The sequence below is a fragment of the Oncorhynchus mykiss genome, chromosome 29 (genome assembly GCF_057628025.1).
Source record: "Oncorhynchus mykiss isolate SJ-2025 chromosome 29, ASM5762802v1, whole genome shotgun sequence".
NCBI classification, from domain to species: Eukaryota; Metazoa; Chordata; class Actinopteri; order Salmoniformes; family Salmonidae; genus Oncorhynchus; species Oncorhynchus mykiss.
In genome coordinates this window covers 40,961,589-40,984,395 of record NC_143050.1, presented here as the reverse complement: position 1 = coordinate 40,984,395, position 22,807 = coordinate 40,961,589, and the positions used below count along the sequence as shown (strand labels likewise).

Below are 22,807 nucleotides of genomic sequence, written 5' to 3'. Positions count from 1 at the left end.
CACTAGGTGTCAGAGAAAAGCCCCCAAAATGGTCAGAGACTCCAGTCACCCAAGTCATAGATTGTTTTCTCTGCTACCGCACAGCAAGTGGTACTGGAGCACCAAGTATAGGACTAAAAGGCTCCTTAACAGCTTCTACCCCAAGCCATAAGACTGCTGAACAATTAATCAAATGGTCACCGGACTATTTACATTGACTATTTACATACCCCCCCATCTATTTGTTTTGTACACCGCTGATACTCGCTGTTTATTATCTATGCATAGTCACTTCACCCCTACCTACCTGTACAAATTACATCAACTAACCTGTACCCCTGCGGTACAGATACCCCCTGTATATAGCCTCATTATTGTTATTTTTTGTGTTACTTTTGATTATTTTTTACTTTACTTTATTTGGTAAATATTTTCTTAACTCTTTCTTGAACTGCACTGTTGGCTAAGGTAAGTAAGCATTTCACGGTAAGGTCTCACTTGTTGTATTCGGTGCATATGACAAATAAAGTTTTATTTTATTTGAACTGATTGACCAAACTCCAGCACAGTAGGTGGCAGCAAGCACCTTAAACTGACCACCATTATACCATAGAAAAATAATCGAGTGGCGTTGTACAGATTCGGTTTAGTCAGTTCAGTTTAGTCATTCAGACATCCTGATGAGCCCTTCCCAGTTGAGTAGTTTATGGTTAAAAACTTGGAACATGGCATGGGAGTATTCAGAATAATTCTGTTTTTATCTGAGTAATTGTTGGGGGGTATCAAAAAAATGTTTTTACGTTAGATTGTAATGCCGTAGTTGTACATTTTCGGTGAAAATCCCTATGTCTGACATTGGCTACACTATCTAGCTACTTCGCTCTCCTTACTGCAGCAAGCTGGAGCGAGGGACACTGTCTGTGTTGTCGGCATGCAGCGCAAAGATCTCAAATCAAATGTTATTCGTTACATGCTTCTTAAACAACAATGTAGAAAGAAAACAAAAATATATATTAATAAGAAATAGAAAGTGACACGAATAAATACACTTTTTGTATTCGACATGTCAGGCGCAAGTCAGACAATTTTTATCCCCATAATGCTACACACCTACTTGACAAGTTATTCGCTCGAAAGCACACTATAGCAGGAACAGGTTTTAATTGGCTGATCTCTCAGGATATAACCATCTATCTAGCTCAAACCTTAGAACTTCCCTTCTACATTGTGGACTTCAAAGCTCAAGTTGCTACACTCAGAGACGCAACATTGCGAGACTTCCCGGAACGCTTAAAAGAAACAGCCCAAACAGACCAGGCTGGGTTTTGAGAAGTGAAAAATTCTTACCTAGTTGTTAATTTTCTCAAAATCTAAAAGGCACAACCAATATTCGAGACAATGTCTTAAGTAGTTGAACATGTTATTACTCTAACCTCATGAAAGTGAAAAACTGACACACTTCGTAAATTTCGTCAAAAACAACTTTATATCGAAAGAGTGCCTTTGAGGTGACGGCCTGCACATGCGCAGTTCGGCGCGAGAGACCATTAGCCCCGTCGACGTGTTTCTACGCATGAGCATTGCTTGCCAAGGTCGCCATGACATAGCCTACAAGTGTTATCAGCGATTTTTATTGGAGAAGCAGTTTCAGCCTATCTCCATGCTGTACGGTCTTTGGTGCAAGCAGAGGAAGTGTTTCAAGGCCCCCACCCCAGTCCTTTAGCCAGATAATAATTTCACCCCAAAACTTGACAGGTCCAATAGGCAAAAAAACAGACCAGCCCATTTGGTATTTGACCGAAATGCCAGCCCACCCATTTTCACATATATGTCAGAACGCGGAATCAATTGGTCTTCCCCAAAATAATATGGTTAATGTTATTTTTGCCATTTTAGCCACACATTATTGTGTCTTAATTTAAGGTTAGGCATAAGGTTAGCAGTGTGGGTAGTGTTCGGTTTAAAACAGAAATAGGCAGGGTTTATGATTTTGGATGTGTTAACTAGTGATGACCCTCTGCTGCCTCAATTTAGAGCCACACCTCATAGTTGTGTGATTAGCGCAGAATTAAAATTGATTAGCATGTCACTCAGTAAATCCACACCCTAAAATTCTAAACAGTCCCACACTGTTACCACGCTCTATAGCGATTCAAGTCTGGGGACAGGTTAAACTGCAAAGGGCGGAAAGGGCTTATCAGGAGGACTGACTGAAACAAATCCATTTGTCCCCACACAAGACTCTCAGCTGCGCGACATACGTCAACCATTTGGGCACGAGGCCTGTCTGTAGAGCCTCACCCATCTCGGGTGTGAGTGCAGGAGATACTGTAGATCCGCCTAGCTTTTTCCAGTTTGTGTGTATATACTGGTTACAATGTCCCTATACAGCATATTTTCAACACATGATCTGATCACAAAATACATCATGCTAGAAGTCTACTTTATTTTCCACAAAAGTGAGACATACTAGGCAATCTGGTCAAACACCTTTATTTGCCTTATAAACAGCATTCAGTATATTACAGTTCAGTAACTTTCAACAGCCTAATCAAATTCATTATTTACAACTCATTTATCAAAAGATTATATATATTACAGTAAAGGGAATATACAGTGCCATCAGAAAGTATTTACACCCCTTGACTTTTCCCACATTTTGTTGTGTTACAGTCTGAATTTTAAAATGATTAAATTTAGATTTTGTTTCACTGGCCTACACACAATGCCCCATAATGTCAAAGTGGAAAAATGTTTTTTGAAAATTTTACAAATGAAAAGTTGAATACTTATTGTCTTGAGTCAATAAGTATTCAAAACCTTTGTTATGACAAGCCTAAATACGTTCAGGAGTAAAAATGTGCCTAACAAATCACATAAGTTGCATGGACTCACTGTGTGCAATAAGTGTTTAACATGATTTTTGAATGACTACCTCTTCTCTGTACCACATGCATACAATTACCTGTAAGGTCCCTCAGTCAAGCAGTGAATTGCAAAGACAGATTCAACCACAAAGACCAGGGAGGTTTTCCAATGCACCGCAAAGAAGGGCACCTATTGGTAGATGGCTGTAAAAAAAAAAACTATACAAAATAAAAACATTGAATAGCCCTTTGAGCATGGTGAAGTTATTAATTACACTTTGGATGGTGTATCAATACACCCAGTCACTACAAAATACAGGCATTCTTTCTAACTCAGCTGCAAGAGAGGTAGGAAACCACTCAGGGATTTCACCACAAGGCCAATGGTGACTTTAAAACAGAGAGTTTAATGGCTGAGATAGGGGGGAAAAAACTGAGGATGGAATAACAACATTGTAGTTACTCCACAATACGAACCTAACTGACCGAGAGAAAAGGAAGCCTGTAAAGACAAATATTCATCCTGTTTACGAGGCACTAAAGTAATACTGCAAAAAATGTGGCAAAGCAATTAAACTTTTTGTCCTGAACACAAAGTGTTCTGTTTGGGGCAAATCCAATACAACACATTACATTACTGAGTACCACTCTCCATATTTTCAAGCATAGTGGTGGCTGCATCATGCTATGGGTATACTTGTAATCATTAAGGACTGGGGAGTTTTTCAGGATAAAAAAACAAACAGAATGGAGCTAAGCGCAGACAAAACCCTAGAGGCAAACCTGGTTCAGTCTGCTTTTGACCAGACACTGGGAGAGGGCTCCCGAGTGGCGCAGCAGTCTAACGCACTGCATCTCAGTGCTAGAGGCATCACTACAGACCCTGGTTCAATTCCAGGCTGTATCACAACCGGCCGTGATTGGGAGTCCCATAGGGCGGCACACAATTGGCCCAGCAAAGTTAGGGTTTGGGTAGGCCATCAATGTAAATATGAATGGTGTTCTTAACTTGCCTAGTTAAATACAAAAATAATTCACCTTTCAGCAGGACAATAACCTAAAACACAAAGCCAAATCTACACTGGAGTTGCTTACCAAGATGACATTGAATGTTCCTAAGTGGCATCATTAAATCTAAATGAAAAAAAATGTCAAGACCTGAAAGTGGTTGTCTAGCAATGATCAACAACCAATTTGACAGACCTTAAAGAATTTAAAAAATAATAAAATGGACAAATGTTGCACAATCCAGGAGTGGAAAGCACTTACCCAGAAAGACTCACAGCTGTAATTATTACCAAATGTGCTTCTACAAAGTATTGCCTCTGGTGTGTGAATACTTATGTAAATGAGATATTTCATTTGCAAAAAAAATATTCATTATGGGGTATTGTGTGTAGATGGGTGAGAATTAGTATTTATTTTTTTGAATTCAGGTTGTAACACAACAAAACATGGAATAAGTCAAGGGGTATGAATACTTTCTGAAGGAAGAGTATAGACGGGATCAAATTCTGCTGCAATGTTCCCAGAGAAGCATGGCCGATGGCTTTGTTGCTTTACCACCTTATGATCAACACAATCACATTAAATTGTAATTTTCTAAAGCTATAAATCTAAATTAACATATTAAACACAATGATATAAGGAAAAAGGGACTATGACATGGTGGAAATGGGAGAAGTAACAACCTCTAAAAGAGACCTAATAACATTCTAAATCCTTTAATAGACCTACAACTACCAGTCCATGCCGGCTACCAAAATATGATATCACAGCAAATTCCTGGCCTTATTGTTGTATTTACAGTGTGGATTTCTGAACAGAAGTTAGTTATATCTCCATATCAAATCTTCCTGAAAAGATGTCAAGATAAAATGGCATTTTAACAAAGCATTCCATTGCTTTCATGTCTTACTGCATACTCTAGTAGATCTATATTGAAGTCATCCAAAAGCAACGTCTCAGTCCCAACATCTACCTTTTAAAGTAACACCACTAACTATGAATAACACACGTAAAGAAAAGCATTTGTTCCCATCTATGTGAATGGAAACTAGTAATCATTGAAATTTTGAAGAGTGGCATGACTTATTGCATAGTAAACATTTTCATTTTGGATTCCATCACTCAGCAGTCTGCAGCACAGCAATACATTACTCAGACCTTACAAAAGGCATAGGGAATCATCACACTATTGAAACAGAAGCATATAGCACTGAATGTGGTGTTATATTTCATTTGATGGCTTATTAGCCAGAACATTCTATGGGGAGAACATGAGAAACCAGGCTATAAATATGGCACTCTTGATCTCAAAGACAATATTTTACTTGTATACTGTATGTGGCCCATCAAATAAAGCTTTGGCAATTTGCTGGATTACCAGGTATTGTATTGAAAACAGACTTTTACAAAATTACCATATGTTTTGAGGCAAATCACAATGTGACCAATATGCTCAAATACTTATGTAGTCCCTTGAACTTTTATACCCTCTGTTAAAAATGTGCAATCTGTAGTGGTGAACTTCAATACGAGCAGATGATAAATGTTAATATAAAGTTCCAGTCAAAAGTTGACACCTACTCATTTTTTCTTTATTTGTACTATTTTCTACATTGTAGAATAGCAGACATCAAAACTATGAAAAAAACATATGGAATCATGTAGTAACCACAACAACAAAAAAAAGTGTTAAACCAAAGTATATTTTATATTTGAGATTCTTCAAAAGTAGCCACCCTTTGCCTTGATGACAGCTTTGCACACTCTTGGCATTCTCTCAACCAGCTTCATGAGGAATGATTTTCCAACAGTCTTGAAGGAGTTCCCACATATGCTGAGCACTTGTTGGCTGCTTTTCCTTCACTCTGCGGTTCAACTCATCCCAAACCATCTCAATTGGGTGGAGGCCAGGTCATCTGATGCAGCACTCCATCATTCTCCTTTTTGGTCAAATAGCCCTTACACAGCCTGGAAGTGTGTTTTGGGTCATTGTCCTGTTGAAAAATAAATGATCGTCCCACTACGCACAAAGATGAGATGGCGCGTCGCTGCAGAATGCTGCGGTAGCCATGCTGGTTAAGTGTGCCTTGAATTCTAAATAAATCAGTGTCGACAGAAAAGCACCCCCACACCATCACACCTCCTCCTCAATACTTCACAGCGGGAACCATACATGCGCAGATAATCTGTTCACCTACTCTTATTGGTGTCCTTTAGTAGTGGTGTCTTTGCAGCAATTCAACCACTCTCCTCTGAATAGTTGATGTTGAGATGTGTCTGATACATAAACTCTGAAGCATTTATTTGGGCTATAATTTCTGAGGCTGGTAACTAATGAACTTATCCTCTGCAGCAGAGATTACTCTGGGTCTTCCTTTCATGTGGCGGTCCTCAATGGAGCCAGTTTCATCATAGCACTTGATGGTTTTTGCAACTGCATTTGAAGAAACTTTCAACATTCTCAAAATTTTCCGGATTGACTGACCTTCATGTCTTAAAGTAATGATGGACTGTTGTTTCTCTTTGCTTATTTGAGCTGTTCTTGCCATAATATCGACATGGTCTTTTACCAAATAGGGCTATATTCTGTATACCACCCCTACCTTGTCACAACACAACTGATTGGCTCAAACGCAATAAGGAAAGAAATTCCACCAATTAACTTTTAACAAGGCATATCTGTGAATTGAAATGCATTCCAGGTGACTACCTCATGAAGTTGGTTGAGAGAATGCCAAGAGTGTGCAAAGCTGTCATCAAGGCAAAGGGTGACTATTTTGAAGAATCTCAAATTAAATATATTTTGATTTGTTTAACACTTTTGGTTACTACATGATTCCATGTGTTATTTCATAGTTGATGTCTGCACTATTATTATACAATGTAGAAAATAGTCAAAATAAAGAAAAACCCTTGAATGAGTAGGTGTGTCCAAACTTTTGGCTGTCACTGTAAATATACAACACACAGAGGATGTCAATACATAGTTATTTCAGTTTTAGGGATCCGTCCAAATTAAAACCACATAGTACATCCAACTATAGAGCACATACCGGCTCAGACAGTAGTATAGAACTCCCCCATAGTATTACCCTAGTGCCTATAACAGTGCAAGACTCTTCCTTTACTTACCTGGCTTTCTAGAGAACATGTTCGCAAAGTTAGCGTATGCTGTATACATATAGGCCAGGGCAGGGCAGAAGGGGTATCTGTGCAAAAAGAATAGTAGACTATCACAGAGTTAAAATGATCAGTCAGCCTGGGTTTATCTGTCCTTGGTGGTCAGCTTCTCAATCAAATCCTGTAGTGGGACCAGCTCTTTCCTTTCAATCAAGTTAAACTCCTGAAAAAGACAAAAAGAGAATACTTGGGTTAAAGCAGGCAATTGCTACAGATTGGTGGTGGATAAGGTGAGTTACCCCTTACCATTGCAAAGCACTTTGAGCATCTGGAAAAGCGCTATATAAACACAATTCATCGTTATAAAGATAATATCTCAGTCCTGCTCAAAGGGTCATGGCCTCCAGTTCTAGGTCGCATACTCTGAGGATAGCCTGGTTGCAGCTTTGTTTGAGTCAACATCAAACGAGCTAGCTAAAGCAGATATGCTAGACTGGGAACCAGGTATTTACATCTTTATCTTTTAGCGTAGCCTTGCCAGCACTATACAATTACCCAGTCGTGTAAAGTACTTAAGTAGAAATATTTTAAAGTACTACTTAAGTCATTTTCTTGGGGTATCTGTACTTTACTATTCATATTTTTGATAACTTTTACTTCACTAATATTCCTAAAGAAATGAATGTACTTTTTACTCCATGCATTTTCCCTGACATCCGAAAGTACGTTACATTTTGAATGCTTAGCAGGACAGGAATATGGTCTAATTTACACACGTATCAAGAGAAGATCCCTGGTCATCCCTAATGCCTCTGATCTGGTAGACTCACTAAACACATGCCTCGTCTGTAAATTATGTCTGAGAGTTGGAGCGTGCCCGTGGCTATCCATAAAAATTCAAAATTAACTTGAAAATGTGGGCGTCTGCTTTGCTTAATATAAAGGAATTTGAAATTATTTACACTTGTTCTTTTGATACTTACGTGAATTATAGCAATTACATTTACTTTTGATACTTAAGTATATTTAAAACCAAATACTTTTATACTTTTACTCCAGTAGTATTTTACTGGGTGACTTCCACTTGAGTCATTTTCTATTAAGGTATCTTTACTTTTACTCAAATATGACAATTGGGTACTTTTTCCACCACTTCAATTACCAAGAAATTATAGGCCTATTTGTTCCTGTGACATTCATAGAGGTCAGTTTCAGTACTGAAATAGACTTGGGAACCAGGCTACATTGATAGTGGGCTCCAGTCCAGTACCTGAACGAAGAAGATGAAGTGTTTGAAGGAGGTGTTTAGGTGGGCCTCCTCCTGCAGCTGCATCACAGAGTCAAAGTGCTGGTGGTAGATGTGGGCGTAGACCCTGAACAGGCGCTTCAGGATGGTCTTAGCCACCGACATGAAGTTCCGCTTGAACGGGACACCTTGAGGGCAAAGACAAGGGTACAAAGTGTACAGATTAAACAGAGACGAGGTATTCTGATAAATTATGGTGTCACTTTACTACAAATGCAATGTGAAAGACATGGTTATGGAAAAACATGACAGATATGAACTCATACCTATCTTAGATGGGAAGAGTGTCTCGTCATCGAGCTGGTCCTGCACCCAGGTCATTAGGTAATCAATGTACTTGGGAGCTGAGCATTTGATCGGCTTTTTGATGTTGGTTCCATCTGCCCAATGATACTCATATCTACAGAAGAGAAGTTTCATGAATGGCAATTATCATTATGACATGACAAAAAGGCAAGCAAGCACATGCACGTACCTACACAACCACACCCACACTTACTTGGGCCCAGCAGACATGACAGGACAGCTCTCTTCAGTGCAGAAGTCTGTTATGGTACCATAGAGCATGTTGATCTGGTTGAAGAAATCTACAGCTGTGGAAATAAAGAAATAACAAGGACATGTGGCATCATGAGGGACATGTTAGCTGAGCTTCAGAGACTTTTATATCCTACAGACAACATTCATATTGAAGAAAATCAAAGTGCTAGTGTGTGATCTCAGATCTAATTAGTGTGTAGGCAGACATAAGGGGCACAAAGGCATTCTAACATTCCTCCACCCCTCCAGAGTCACCTCTCCCTATACGCAGTCTACTGCAAATTAAATCTTGCTCAGGGTCCCCAAATAGCTAGACTCCCATGTATTCCTCTCAAACACACATGAAATCAAATACCGTCCCATCTAATACACACTGAAGTCAGTAAATGAGCAATGTTCTGAAAGTTCCACCTGTCAAACCATCCTCCCATTCTATATTGAAACATGAGGAACAACTACTCAGAAATGATTTTGTCATAGATTGAACTCTGTCTTAATGATGTTAGCGTAGCCTGGTTCTCTATTTGCTAATCTCACAGCAGAAACCTAACTAGTCAGTCCACTGAGTGACAGAGGTCATCTGTTTGTGTGTGTTTGTGTGCGTAAGAGAGAATGTGTTTGTGTGTGTGCCAGAGGATGTGAGATACCCGCCGGACGAGTCGTTGGTCTTGGTGGAAGACCAGAGACAAACAAAGCACCAACAGGAGTGGACGATGAGGTCTGTTTAACAGTCAAAGTTGTTTTTTAGGCCTACTATGTTAGTGGTGTTTATTGAATAGAGAAGCAGACTTGTTCCTTACTGTTGACAGCCACCCACTCGTTCAAGTCTTCCCCATCAGGCAGCATGACAGCCATGCGTAAATTCCCACTGCCCAGTGTAGCCTCTGCATGTTTCAACAGCTCATACTGGTGAGATCCCTCTGGGATGTTCTTCTTGGGCTTGAAGGTCTTGGAAGACCGATTGCCACTGTGTGAGAAATTAGATGAGTTGGATCGTGTGTCTCTCATAAAGGGAAACAAGAGAAGTGAAGTAGGGAGTGATACAGTAGACTACTCATTTATTTGATTGAAATAAATCGTTATGGAACAGGAAAGAGTATATAATCTGATTTCAACAATAACAAAAGCTGACCGCACACCCTCTTAATAAATAGTAACAGCCAAAGTGCTCTCTTTGATACAGTCAGCTAACTAGCAAATGAGCTAACAATTTAGCTAGCTTTCATTCCAGTGTTTGACAAAGTTATGTAAACGGAAAAGAGACACTCCGACTGTAAAACGACTCCTCTTTTTAGCAAGCTAGATAGACATGGCCAGCTAATAACTAAGGCCTATGTACTTGCATCTTGCTAGTTAAATTAATGGCACAAAATTGCTAATGCTTTAAATACACAACAGAGGGAAATAGTACATTTGGGTAAGTAGCTACCTAGTTAACTAGCAATAGATAATATTTATAATAGCTAACCTTGGCTAGCTAGACTAACTAAAGTTAGTTAATCTAGACATTGTAAATTGGCAATTTATACAAGGCAGCGCTCAGCTGACTTTATTGACCTAGCGCTAGTTAAATTACCAAACCAACCAACAGCTTAGCCAGTTACACTCACTGCAGACACTCAGCTAGCTAGCCTGGCTTGACATGTTGTTAGCCAGCTAGCTAGTTAATCTAAACTAGTTAACTGTGTGTTAGCTGAGCTAGCTAACGTTAACATATCCAACAACGGTGGAAATGGTAACATTAACTTGAAAAGGCAGGCACATTGAACAAGCACATCAAAATAATAAGAGGCAGAATACTCACAAAAGAAAGCTCATGTTTATCTTCTTTAAAGTTATACAATAGGAGCCTTCGCTAGGCCGTTGTGGAAAGAGATGAAGTCAAAACAAATGATTCCAGTCCAGTCAGTATCAGCACAGTGCCAGTGCCGTGGCTTGTCAAACTAGTCCAGATGTCACAGACTGCTTAAAGCGGCCCCTGGACTGAAACAAAACTTCGCCCTGCCATTAAAATGTAGCTTTGCGTCAGCGAGCTCTGCAACATCTAGCCACCGTAATATACATTCGACCGCCCTAAACGTTTGCTTATCTGGTTGATTGAGTAACATTACTGTGAGATCTGGCAAACTGCACAGCACACTTATTTTACAGCTCTCTTCAACGAGCCCTACTTGGAAATGAAATATCGCGATAGAATCACATTAACGTTTTCTTAGTACTCTACTCGGACCAGCAGAGAGCAGTGTTGAATCAAAGTGAATTTAAATATGGTTAAATCGTTTTTCATTGGTAAAACTGGTGCTCTCAACTTTATGTTAGAATCACCGACAGTATTTAGCACTAGAACAAGTGATTCAATTCAGATAGGCCTTTATTAATCCTACTTTTGAAGCACATCTCCGGGAGTAGTTTTGGTCCATTGCCGTCCATTGAAAAATGAAGGCGTTTACATATTTCAATAGGGACTCCTATTGGTCATATTTTTGCAACCCATTTACCAATCACAGTAGCTATCCTCAATTAACAGTATGTTAAATAATACACATTGGCTAATAAGCCAATTAAACGTTGTGACTGTTACCTCCCGTTTTAGTTATTGTGATGATGATTATTAGGTGAGAGTAGCTACAGTTTTTGGCTAAATTATCTAGCTAGCTGCTCTGAGCGTGACTTGCTAGAAAGTTGGAAATAAATTGAGGCAAAAGTAACTGAACAAGACATGTTTTATTATCAGCTGAAACAATATGTTTCTCCTGTCTTCAATGAAAAGGTCATATTAATCTCCCCAAATAAATGTGATCTCTGACGAGACACGACTCTCCTCTATCTTGCGTAACAAACACTACACCTGTCCAACTCGAATATTTTGCATTACCGCCCCAACCAACTAAACTATAGTATATATATATATACACAGTGCCTTGCGAAAGTATTCGGCCCCATTGAACTTTGCGACCTTTTGCCACATTTTAGGCTTCAAACATAAAGATATAAAACTGTATTTTTTTGTGAAGAATCAACAACAAGTGGGACACAATCATGAAGTGGAACGACATTTATTGGATATTTCAAACTTTTTTAACAAATCAAAAACTGAAAAATTGGGCGTGCAAAATTATTCAGCCCCCTTAAATTAATACTTTGTAGCACCACCTTTTGCTGCGATTACAGCTGTAAGTCGCTTGGGGTATGTCTCTATCAGTTTTGCACATCGAGAGACTGAATTTTTTTCCCATTCCTCCTTGCAAAACAGCTCAAGCTCAGTGAGGTTGGATGGAGAGCATTTGTGAACAGCAGTTTTCAGTTCTTTCCACAGATTCTCGATTGGATTCAGGTCTGGACTTTGACTTGGCCATTCTAACACCTGGATATGTTTATTTTTGAACCATTCCATTGTAGATTTTGCTTTATGTTTTGGATCATTGTCTTGTTGGAAGACAAATCTCCGTCCCAGTCTCAGGTCTTTTGCAGACTCCATCAGGTTTTCTTCCAGAATGGTCCTGTATTTGGCTCCATCCATCTTCCCATCAATTTTAACCATCTTCCCTGTCCCCGCTGAAGAAAAGCAGGCCCAAACCATGATGCTGCCACCACCATGTTTGACAGTGGGGATGGTGTGTTCAGCTGTGTTGCTTTTACGCCAAACATAACGTTTTGCATTGCTGCCAAAAATTTCCATTTTGGTTTCATCTGACCAGAGCACCTTCTTCCACATGTTTGGTGTGTCTCCCAGGTGGCTTGTGGCAAACTTTAAACGACACTTTTTATGGATATCTTTAAGAAATGGCTTTCTTCTTGCCACTCTTCCATAAAGGCCAGATTTGTGCAATATACGACTGATTGTTGTCCTATGGACAGAGTCTCCCACCTCAGCTGTAGATCTCTGCAGTTCATCCAAAGTGATCATGGGCCTCTTGGCTGCATCTCTGATCAGTCTTCTCCTTGTATGAGCTGAAAGTTTAGAGGAACGGCCAGGTCTTGGTAGATTTGCAGTGGTCTGATACTCCTTCCATTTCAATATTATCGCTTGCACAGTGCTCCTTGGGATGTTTAAAGCTTGGGAAATCTTTTTGTATCCAAATCCGGCTTTAAACTTCTTCATAACAGTATCTCGGACCTGCCTGGTGTGTTCCTTGTTCTTCATGATGCTCTCTGCGCTTTTAACAGACCTCTGAGACTATCACAGTGCAGGTGCATTTATACGGAGACTTGATTACACACAGGTGGATTGTATTTATCATCATTAGTAATTTAGGTCAACATTGGATCATTCAGAGATCCTCACTGAACTTCTGGAGAGAGTTTGCTGCACTGAAAGTAAAGGGGCTGAATAATTTTGCACGCCCAATTTTTCAGTTTTTGATTTGTTAAAAAAGTTTGAAATATCCAATAAATGTCGTTCCATTTCATGATTGTGTCCCACTTGTTGTTGATTCTTCACAAAAAAATACAGTTTTATATCTTTATGTTTGAAGCCTGAAATGTGGCAAAAGGTCGCAAAGTTCAAGGGGGCCGAATACTTTCGCAAGGCACTGTAACTTGGGCAGTTGGTGTTGCCATCCTGTACCTGTCCCGCAGGTGTGATGTTCGGATGTACTGATCCTGTGAAGGTGTTGTAGCACGTGGTCTGCCACTGCGAGGAGGATCAGCTGTCTGTCTTGTCTCCCTGTAGGGCTGTCTTAGGCGTCTCATAGTACGAACATTGCAATTTATTGCCCTGACCACATCTGCAGTCCTCATGCCTCCTTGCAGCATGCCTAAGGCACGTTCACACAGATGAGCAGGGACCCTAGGCATCTTTCTTTTGGTGTTTTTCAGAGTCAGTAGAAATGCTTCTTTAGTGTCCTAAGTTTTCATAACTGTGACCTTAATTGCCTACCGTCTGTAAGCTGTTAGTGTCTTAACGACCGTTCCACAGGTGCATGTTCATTAATTCATTAAGACAGGGTCCCTTAAAAAGGGACGTTTCTTTTTTTGCTGTGTTTATATACTGTACTTCAGTAAGGTTGGCTCCTTAACATTCACAGCAATGGTTATTAACTGTACCGCAGAAAAGGAACGTAAATCACAGAAAATAAATGTTGTGGTGGCAGCTGCAGAGAAGTACTTAGGGGTACGAGATTTGACTTCAGAAGAGTTACAGCGTGTGTTGAGTCGTAGTGTCCCGTCCTCTCAGGCCATTGGCCTGGGGAAGGATCAAATAGGGTTAAAGTAGTGGAACAAGGTGATGGGTTTTAATGTTACTTTTGATTTTGAGCCCCCCTTTGTTCAAGGCCACGTTATTCCATTTCTGTCATTCACGTGTCTATGGAACTTGTTCAGTTTATGTCTCAGTTGTTGAATCTTGTTATGTTCATACAAATATTTACACATGTTAAGTTTGCTGAAAAAAAACGCAGTTGACAGTGAGAGGACGTTTCTTTTTTGCTGAGTTTATCACTCATTGGCCTATCTCTCTGTGCTGGCACATATCTACTATTCACAGGAATCCTCTCAGAATCCTTCACCCTTGACCCATCCTCCTCCACTTTCTTGACTGCCTCACCAAATGATACCTTCTCCACTACTCTGACTCTAGCCACCTTAACCTGCCTCTCTCCCACCAGACACTTCCTATCCCCAGCAACATGTGCACCCCTACACAACTTTATCCACCAAAAACGACACAATCCTCTATCCCACACCTTCCTGCACACTTCCCACATCTTGGAATCTCCCTCCTACAGACTGCTGTGACGTTACCATAAATGTTGCACCAGAAACGGATTAGCCACAAAAGCTCTAAAAGGATAACTGATTAATCCGAACATTGCCTTGTCCCAAAACTCAGAAGGACTGACAGCTCTGTTTCACCATACTCACCACCGGGTCTTCGTCGCACTAAACCGCGGGCATCACAAACACCAGGAATATTCAACTTCAATTGCTCCACCTTCACACTTAACGCTACCCCAGAAATCACTCTTCAATGGTGCCCTGTTTCTCAGAGCAAAGCAAGAAACAGATCTTGACCCAAGTTGCATGACACGGAGCGCATGCTCCTTCTGATCAGAACAAAACACAAACAAATATCACAAGTCCACTACAGGTTAACTTCACTGATTCAACTGCACCCAACTCCTTTCCCAACTACTCTGAAACCACAAATGGATCCACCAAAATGCAACAATCCACTTTCTCCCAAAATGTCACTCCTACTGGACCAGATTCTTCTTTATCATATCCACCGATGCCATGCTTGGGCTCTGAGTTCTTCACCACACCTTCCACCTCATTTAACTCACCCTCATTCACTTCCATTTCATCTCTAGAACTCGGTGCACGACTCACTGTGTTTGCACTTGACACCAATCTTCTTCGACACCCCAACTCCACTTTTATCGTCATCATCTACTGCTGGGTAGAGAATGCCGAACTTGATGTCCAGAAAGCAATGTAGGAGCCCCCTTACCTCATCGAAGGCAGACATCATCTTCATGCCTGCTCTGTGTTGTCAGGGTAAATGTGAATATTCTGGCCGTTGTGGGTGATGGGAGCCACTCGTGATGCTTTACGGACGACAGCCTCCTTCTCCTGAAGGTAGTCGAATTTGACTATGATGGGTCTGGGCGGCTCCCCATTGTTTGGTGCGGACTGTAAGCTTCTGTACGCACGGTCAAGGGTGGGGCGTAATGGAGCCCTAGAATTTCCTGTAGCAGTTTAGCTATGACAGGCCTCAATCCGACAGGCCGCAATCCGCCTATGGTCTCGAGTCCCTCTCTCACGCCGAAAATGTGACCGTTCCCCCGGCACTACCTGTTCTCGATGGTCTCGACCTTGGAAGTAAGTTTGACGACATCTGATGATAGCCGGGTGACTTTCTCTTCCAGTGTCACCACTTTGTAAGTGGACACTCTTACTGACAAGTAAGTATTTGCGCCGCCTTCCAAGCTATTCAGATGTGTGCCTTGTTCTGCCAAGTCTTCTTTAACGGAATCGATCTTTGTGCCGACCTCAGTGGCGAGAGTGGCTATTTGTGCAGATAGTGACTCCACCTTAGCGAGCACCGTCTGTTCAGACTTAATGATAACCACCATTACCTTAGCTAGGTCGGGGAGATCAGAATCCGTGTCAGTGTCCGGTAACACCGGCCTTTAGTAGAGGCCTGCTCTTTCGTGACTTGTGGACGTTGTTTTGACATTTTAAGATGAAAATGTCAGGAAAAATGGCCAAATTAGTGAATTGGGTTTGATTCCTAATTGAATGTTACAAAATTAACACAGATCGGAAGGTGTTGGTCAAGTATTAGTAGTAAGTTGTTTGCCCTGGACAGCACAGAGAAAACACGTCTTCACGAGTTCCTGTTCACCAGCGCCCCCTGTTGTTGTATTTCTATTTAAAAAACACGTACAAAAATGTATGTAATCTGATTTTTCAGCAGGAGCTGCAGCACCCTCAGTACCCATACCTCAGGCGGCTTTGGCCCCAATTGAACCATTCTTGGTCAGAGTGAAAAAAAGGAGGAGCAATAGGACCTCGCAGACTGCACAGCACAGTTGGATCATAAATGCGCCATGAATCCACATGAGTAACGTTAGCTTGTTGCGAAAACGGAATGTTCCTGCACTGACAGCCCCATGTCAATAAATTACAGACAGTAGCATTTGATAAAGAAATCCCACAATATATCGGGAAGGTAAAAGTCACACCGCTTAGCTAATGGCTTCTCTTCAACCGTGAAAAAGACAACGTTCATTTACAGCGTGTGTTGACAGTTTTGCATTCTCCCTTTCATCTCATTGCAGCAAACCAAGATGGAGTGCGAGTGGAAACCAGACGACCAAGGACTTCAGCAAATTCTACAGCTTTTGAAAGAGTCCCAGTCTCCCGATACGTCCACTCAAAGATCCGTCCAGCAAGTATCCTTCGCTCTCGACTAAACATGAAAGTTTGGACCTCACTGGGTGGTGTATTTGAAGTGTTTGTGTGGTTAGCTTGGCTTGGCAAACATTACACGCGGTTAGGGAACGCGCTAGGCTTCTGTTCTGTACCGGACTAGCGGATAGTGTACTGCATGTAGGTAGCTAGCTACAATGTTACAAATGTACTTTTCTATTGAATCAGCCACACACTATGATGGGAATATTATAAATTGGGTGGCATGCAGTAGCTATCAGTCATTAGTTAATCAAGTAGTCTTAAACACATGTTTTCCCAATGATAGTTTAGTTTTCGTATAGTCTCAAATCCTTTGATCTCCGTGTAACGTTTAGTGTTGTTGAAATAATGTAACGTTAGCGGGCACAGGGTAGCTACTAGCGATTCCTGACCCGTTGGGCTTAAATGCAACAAAGAAACTGCAAGCCTGTGTTTAGAACGAGTCATCCCCCTGTCGCCCCCCAGTATGCTTTCGATTCTCTCCCGTCGTACAATGGTGTCAGAAAGGGGAAAGGGAGCTGAAACCAACGTTCTCATTTTGGTTTAATCTTCTGTCTTGACATCTTGTTGAACCTGTGAGTTTAGGAACGTGACTTTTCAGCCAGCCACTCGCTCGTGGCAGTGATCATGTATACGAGCCTCGTCACATTGTCATCATACAATACAGGTGTTAGAGTATCAAGGTGCATTCGAATCATGAACGTTGGTGTGTGCATTCAATAACGGGCAAGACGTTATGTTGTATTATAACGCCTTTATAGGTTACCTACTTAGTGTATGTGATGCAATATTGTGCATGTATGCAATGCAGATTAGAGTTCTTACTGATTGGTGGTGTTTGTTGAATTGCCAAGTGCTTCTATTTGACTATACATGCTCAGACTGCACAGCATCAGCCTGTTGCGCATCCTATAATAACTGTGACTGATTTATGATTTTGTTATTCATGGTGTCCATTGATGCCCTCAACCATTTAACATTAATTGCTATTTAATATCAACCTTTACAAACAGCCTGTTTTTGTGTCTACAGCACACACTGCATGTCTACTTCTATGGCTGTGTGCCCAATGTAGGCTCTGTCCTTTCCTTAACCATATTTTCCAAAGAGACTGGAACAGCTCAACCATTACCCAGACTTCAACAACTACTTGATATTTGTGCTCACAAAGTTGAAATCAGAAGGTAAGATATTTACCCTTCCACTCTCATTCTCTATTTCCTATTTGTTCTATTTTACTGCTTATTGGCACAAAAGACAACTGTAGGCTACAGAATGGTCGCTGGCAGTCACACAGGCTTATCTCGTCCACCAACCAGCTCTCTCTGCTAGCAAATTAACGTGTGGACGAGGTTACAGACAGGCTGACGTTCTGACCACCTTGTCTAGTGACGGGGGCTGCATGTCAGTCTGCTCTAGGAGTGGCGAACCCTGGAAGAGAACCTCACGGCTGGTGTCTGATGTCTTTATGACCTGCCACTGTCATTAAACAAAGCACGTGTGCCCAAGTATACGGATGATTCAACCATATACAGTGGGGCAAAAAAGTATTTAGTCAGCCACCAATTGTGCAAGTTCTCCCACTTAAAAAGATGAGAGACTCCTGTAATTCTCATCATAGGTACACTTCAACTATGACAGACAAAATGAGAAAGAAAAATCCAGAAAATCACATTGTAGGATTTTTAATGAATTTATTTGCAAATTATGGTGGAAAATAAGTATTGGGTAACCTACAAACAAGCAAGATTTCTGGCTCTCACAGACCTGTAACTTCTTCTTTAAGAGGCTCCTCTGTCCTCCACTCGTTACCTGTATTAATGGCACCTGTTTGAACTTGTTATCAGTATAAAAGACACCTGTCCACAACCTCAAACAGTCACACTCCAAACTCCACTATGGCCAAGACCAAAGAGCTGTCAAAGGACACCAGAAACAGAATTGTAGACATGCACCAGGCTGGGAAGACTGAATCTGCAATAGGTAAGCAGCTTGGTTTGAAGAAATCAACTGTGGGAGCAATTATTAGGAAATGGAAGACATACAAGACCACTGATAATCTCCCTCGATCTGGGGCTCCATGCAAGATCTCACCCCGTGGGGTCAAAATGATCACAAGAACGGTGAGCAAAAATCCCCCCGACCTAGTGAATGACCTGCAGAGAGCTGGGACCAAAGTAACAAAGCCTACCATCAGTAACGCACTACGCCGCCAGGGACTCAAATCCTGCAGTGCCAGACGTGTCCCCCTGCTTAAGCCAGTACATGTCCAGCCCTGTCTGAAGTTTGCTAGAGAGCATTTGGATGATCCAGAAGAAGATTGGGAGAATGTCATATGGTCAGATGAAAGCAAAATATAACTTTTTGGTAAAAACTCAACTCGTCGTGTTTGGAGGACACCATACCTACTGTGAAGCATGGGGGTGGAAACATCATGCTTTGGGGCTGTTTTTCTGCAAAGGGACCAGGACGACTGATCCGTGTAAGGGAAAGAATGAATGGGGCCATGTATCGTGAGATTTTGAGTGAAAACCTCCTTCCATCAGCAAGGGCATTGAAGATGAAACGTGGCTGGGTCTTTCAGTGTTTGATCCCAAACACACCGCCCGGGCAATGGAGTGGCTTCGTAAGAAGCATTTCAAGGTCCTGGAGTGGCCTAGCCAGTCTCCAGATCTCAACCCCATAGAAAATCTTTGGAGGGAGTTGAAAGTCCGTGTTGCCCAGCAACAGCCCCAAAACATCACTGCTCCAGAGGAGATCTGCATGGAGGAATGGGCCAAAATACCAGCAACAGTGTGTGAAAACCTTACAGAAAACGTTTGACCTCTGTCATTGCCAACAAAGGGTATATAACAAAGTATTGAGAAACTTTTGTTATTGACCAAATACTTATTTTCCACCATAATTTGCAAATAAATTCATTAAAAATCCTACAATGTGATTTTCTGGATTTGTTTTCTCATTTTGTCTGTCATAGTTGAAGTGTACCTATGATGAGAATTACAGGCCTCATCTTTTTAAGTGGGAGAACTTGCACAATTGGTGGCTGACTAAGTACTTTTATGCCCCACTGTATATATATATATATATATATATATATATAAAAAAAATGCATCAGCAACCACAGCTAATGAACTCACTGAAACCCTTAGATGCAGTCTGTTTAGGAATGGGTGGCCAGTAATAAACTGGTTCTTAACATCTCTAAAACGACTTTATTCTACTTAACCTTTTTTTAACTAGGCAAGTCAGTTAAGAACAAATTCTTATTTACAATGACGGCCTACCAAAAGGCCTCTTGTGGGGATGGAGACTGGGATTTAAAAAAATAATACAAATATAAATATAGGACAAAACGCACATCACAACAAGAGACAACACTACATAAAGAGAGACCTAAGACGACAACATAGCAAGGCTGCAACACATGGCAACACAGCATGGTAGCAACACAACATGGTAACAACACAAAACAGGGTACAAACATTATTGGGCACAGACAACAACAGCACAAAGGGCAAGAAGGTAGAGACAACAATACATCACGTAAAGCAGCCACAACTGTCAGTGAGAGTGTCCTTGATTTCGTTTTTGGATGAAGAGATTGAGATAAAACTGTCCAGTTTGAGTGTTTGCTGCAGCTCGTTCCAGTCGCTAGCTGCCGCGAACTGAAAGAGCAGCGACACAGGGATGTGTGCTTTGGGGACCTTTAACAGAATGTGACTGGCAGAATGAACGGGTGTTGTATGTGGAGGAGGAGGGCTGCAGTAGATATCTCAGATAGGGGGAGTGAGTTCTAAGAGGGTTTCATAAATAAGTATCAACCAGTGGTTTTGCGATGGATATACAGAGATGACCAAAACTAGGAGCATTGTATTTGGTACAAATCATTCCCTATGTTCTTTACCTCAGCTGAATCTGGTAATGAATGGTGTGGCTGTTGAACAAGTTGAGGAGACTATATTAATGTGTTACCTTAGATTGTGAACTGTCATGGTAAAAACATAAAGATTCAATGGTTGTAAAGATGGGTAGAGGTCTGTCTGTAATAGATGCTCAGCTTTTTTGACAACACACTCCAAAAAGCAAGTCCTGCAGGCTCTAGTTTTATCTTGATTATTGTCCAGTCATATGGTCAAGTATTGCAAAGAAAAACTTACTTACGCTGCAGCTGGCCCAGAACGGAGCAGTACGTCTTGCTCTTAATTGTAATCAGGGGGGGGCTAATATTAATACTATGCATGCAAGTCACTCTTAGCGAAAACTGACTGCGTCACTTTTTTTGTCATACTTTTTACCCCAATTTCGTGATATCAATTTGGTAGTTACAGTCTTGTCTTGTCCCGTACTGACTCGGGAGGTGCGAAGGTCGAGAGCCATGCGTCCTCCGAAACACGACCCTTCCAAGCCGCATTGCTTCTTGACACACTGCTCGCTTAACCCGGAAGCCAGCCGCACCAATGTGTCAGCGGAAACACTGTACAACTGGTGACATGAGTCAGCGTGCATGCGTCCAGCCCACCTCAAGGAGTTGCTAGAGAGCGATGGGACAAGGACATCCCCGATGGCCAAACCCTCCCCACTGCGGTGCAGGGACTTAGACCGCTGCGCATCACTTGTTTTTGTAAGAAACATTGTGTTGGAAATTCCAAATTGTTTGCATTGTCAACTTACGCACACTTACCCCCACCAGACATGGCACCAGGGGGTCTTTTCCCCAGGTCCAGTACAGTATTATACAGTCATGAGTACATGGAACTCCCTTCCATCTTATATAGTGCAAATGAACAGCAAAAAGTGAACAGCAAAAAAACAAATAAAGCAACACCTCAATGCACAACGCCTCTCCCCCATGTGACTTACTTGTGTGTGTATATACTGACATGTATACTGAACAAAAATATAAACATAACATGCAGCAATTTCAAAGATTTTTTAAAATTGGTTACAGGAAATGAGTCAATTGAAATAAATAAATTATGCCCTAATCTATGGATTTCACATGACAAGGCAGGGGCACAGACATGGGTGTGCCTGGGAGAGCATAGGCCCACCCACTTAGGAGCCAGGTCCAGCCAATCAGAATGAGTTTTTCCCCACAAAAGGGCTTTATTTTAGACAAAAATACTCCTCAGCCCCCACCCTTTCTGCTGACGATCCCCGCAGGTAAATAAGCCGGATGTGGAGGTCCTGGGCTGGTGTGGTTACACATGGTCTGGTTGTGGCTGGTTCTAAAATTCTCTAAAATTACATGGTTGTGAAATGAACATGAAATTCTCTGGCAACAGTTCTGTTGGACATTCCTGCAGTCAGCATGCCAATTGCACGATCCCTCTACTTGAGACTGTGGCATTGTGTTGTGCGACAACTGCCTTTTATTGTCCCAGCACAAGGTGGACCTGTGTTATGATCATGCTGTTTAATCAGTTTCTTGACATGCCCCACCTGTCAGGTGGATGGATTATCTTGGCAAAGGAGAAATGCTCACTAACAGGGATGTAAACACATTTCTGCACAAAATTTGAGAGAAATAAGATTTTTATGCAACGAACATTTCTGTGATATTTTATTTCAGCTCATGGACAATGGGACCAACACTTTACATGTTGCATTTTCATATTTTTGTTCAGTATATGTGTAACTGATAGGCACTCACACATGTTAATGATTTTAAATATATGTAAATTGTAAAGTATTTTGTCTGTAATGTTGTGTCAGACCCTTGTAAGACTAGCAGTTGCCATTGGCTTTGGCTAATGGGGATCTTAATAAATCAAATGTCTTGTCACTGATGTGGCACCACACCACTAGAATATGGGTCACTCAAATTTGAAAACTAATCCCCGGCCGGGCACAACTCAACTCCTGACCTGCTGACAACCTGTTTTGTGTACAGTAGAATAGATGACCCAATGGTTTAGGCTTATGAGCCATTGCCTTTTGAGGATGGCATTTATTATGCTGCTCTGGGTTGAGAGAGATGCAGAGGTAATCAAATTTGAGTGTACTTTTAATCAGAACAGAGGTAGACATTGGATCGAACAGCCATGAAGGATAATTATTAGACAGT

At 41.2% G+C, this 22,807-nt stretch overlaps 2 protein-coding genes across 6 annotated transcripts in view; one reads left to right on the top strand and one right to left on the bottom strand.

The window, feature by feature from the left end:
• Positions 1-2,456: 2,456 nt before the first annotated feature.
• LOC110509571 (MOB kinase activator 1B) lies at positions 2,457-10,982 on the bottom strand. The gene is made up of 6 exons (XM_021590528.3): positions 10,625-10,982; positions 9,621-9,787; positions 8,780-8,873; positions 8,547-8,680; positions 8,245-8,408; positions 2,457-7,197 (listed from the first exon to the last, which is right to left on the bottom strand). Exons 1-6 carry the CDS (start codon positions 10,636-10,638, stop codon positions 7,120-7,122), a joined length of 651 nt encoding a protein of 216 aa, XP_021446203.1. The 5' UTR covers positions 10,639-10,982; the 3' UTR covers positions 2,457-7,119.
• Positions 10,983-16,194: 5,212 nt separating this feature from the next.
• The window catches only part of LOC110509572 (transportin-1), a 76,580-nt gene continuing 69,967 nt past the window's right edge, over positions 16,195-22,807 (top strand). For 4 of the 5 annotated variants that reach the window (XR_016493391.1, XR_016493393.1, XM_021590529.3 and 1 more), the window contains exons 1-3: positions 16,195-16,495; positions 16,605-16,718; positions 17,846-17,921. Coding sequence is in view for 2 of the 5 variants with exons in the window: in XM_021590529.3 (XP_021446204.2) it covers positions 16,614-16,718; positions 17,846-17,921 (181 nt within the window). In the remaining 3 variants the exon portion in view is untranslated. Of the gene's footprint in view, positions 16,719-17,845; positions 17,922-22,807 lie in introns of all 5 variants that reach the window. The other variant, XR_016493392.1, reaches the window with a different exon arrangement.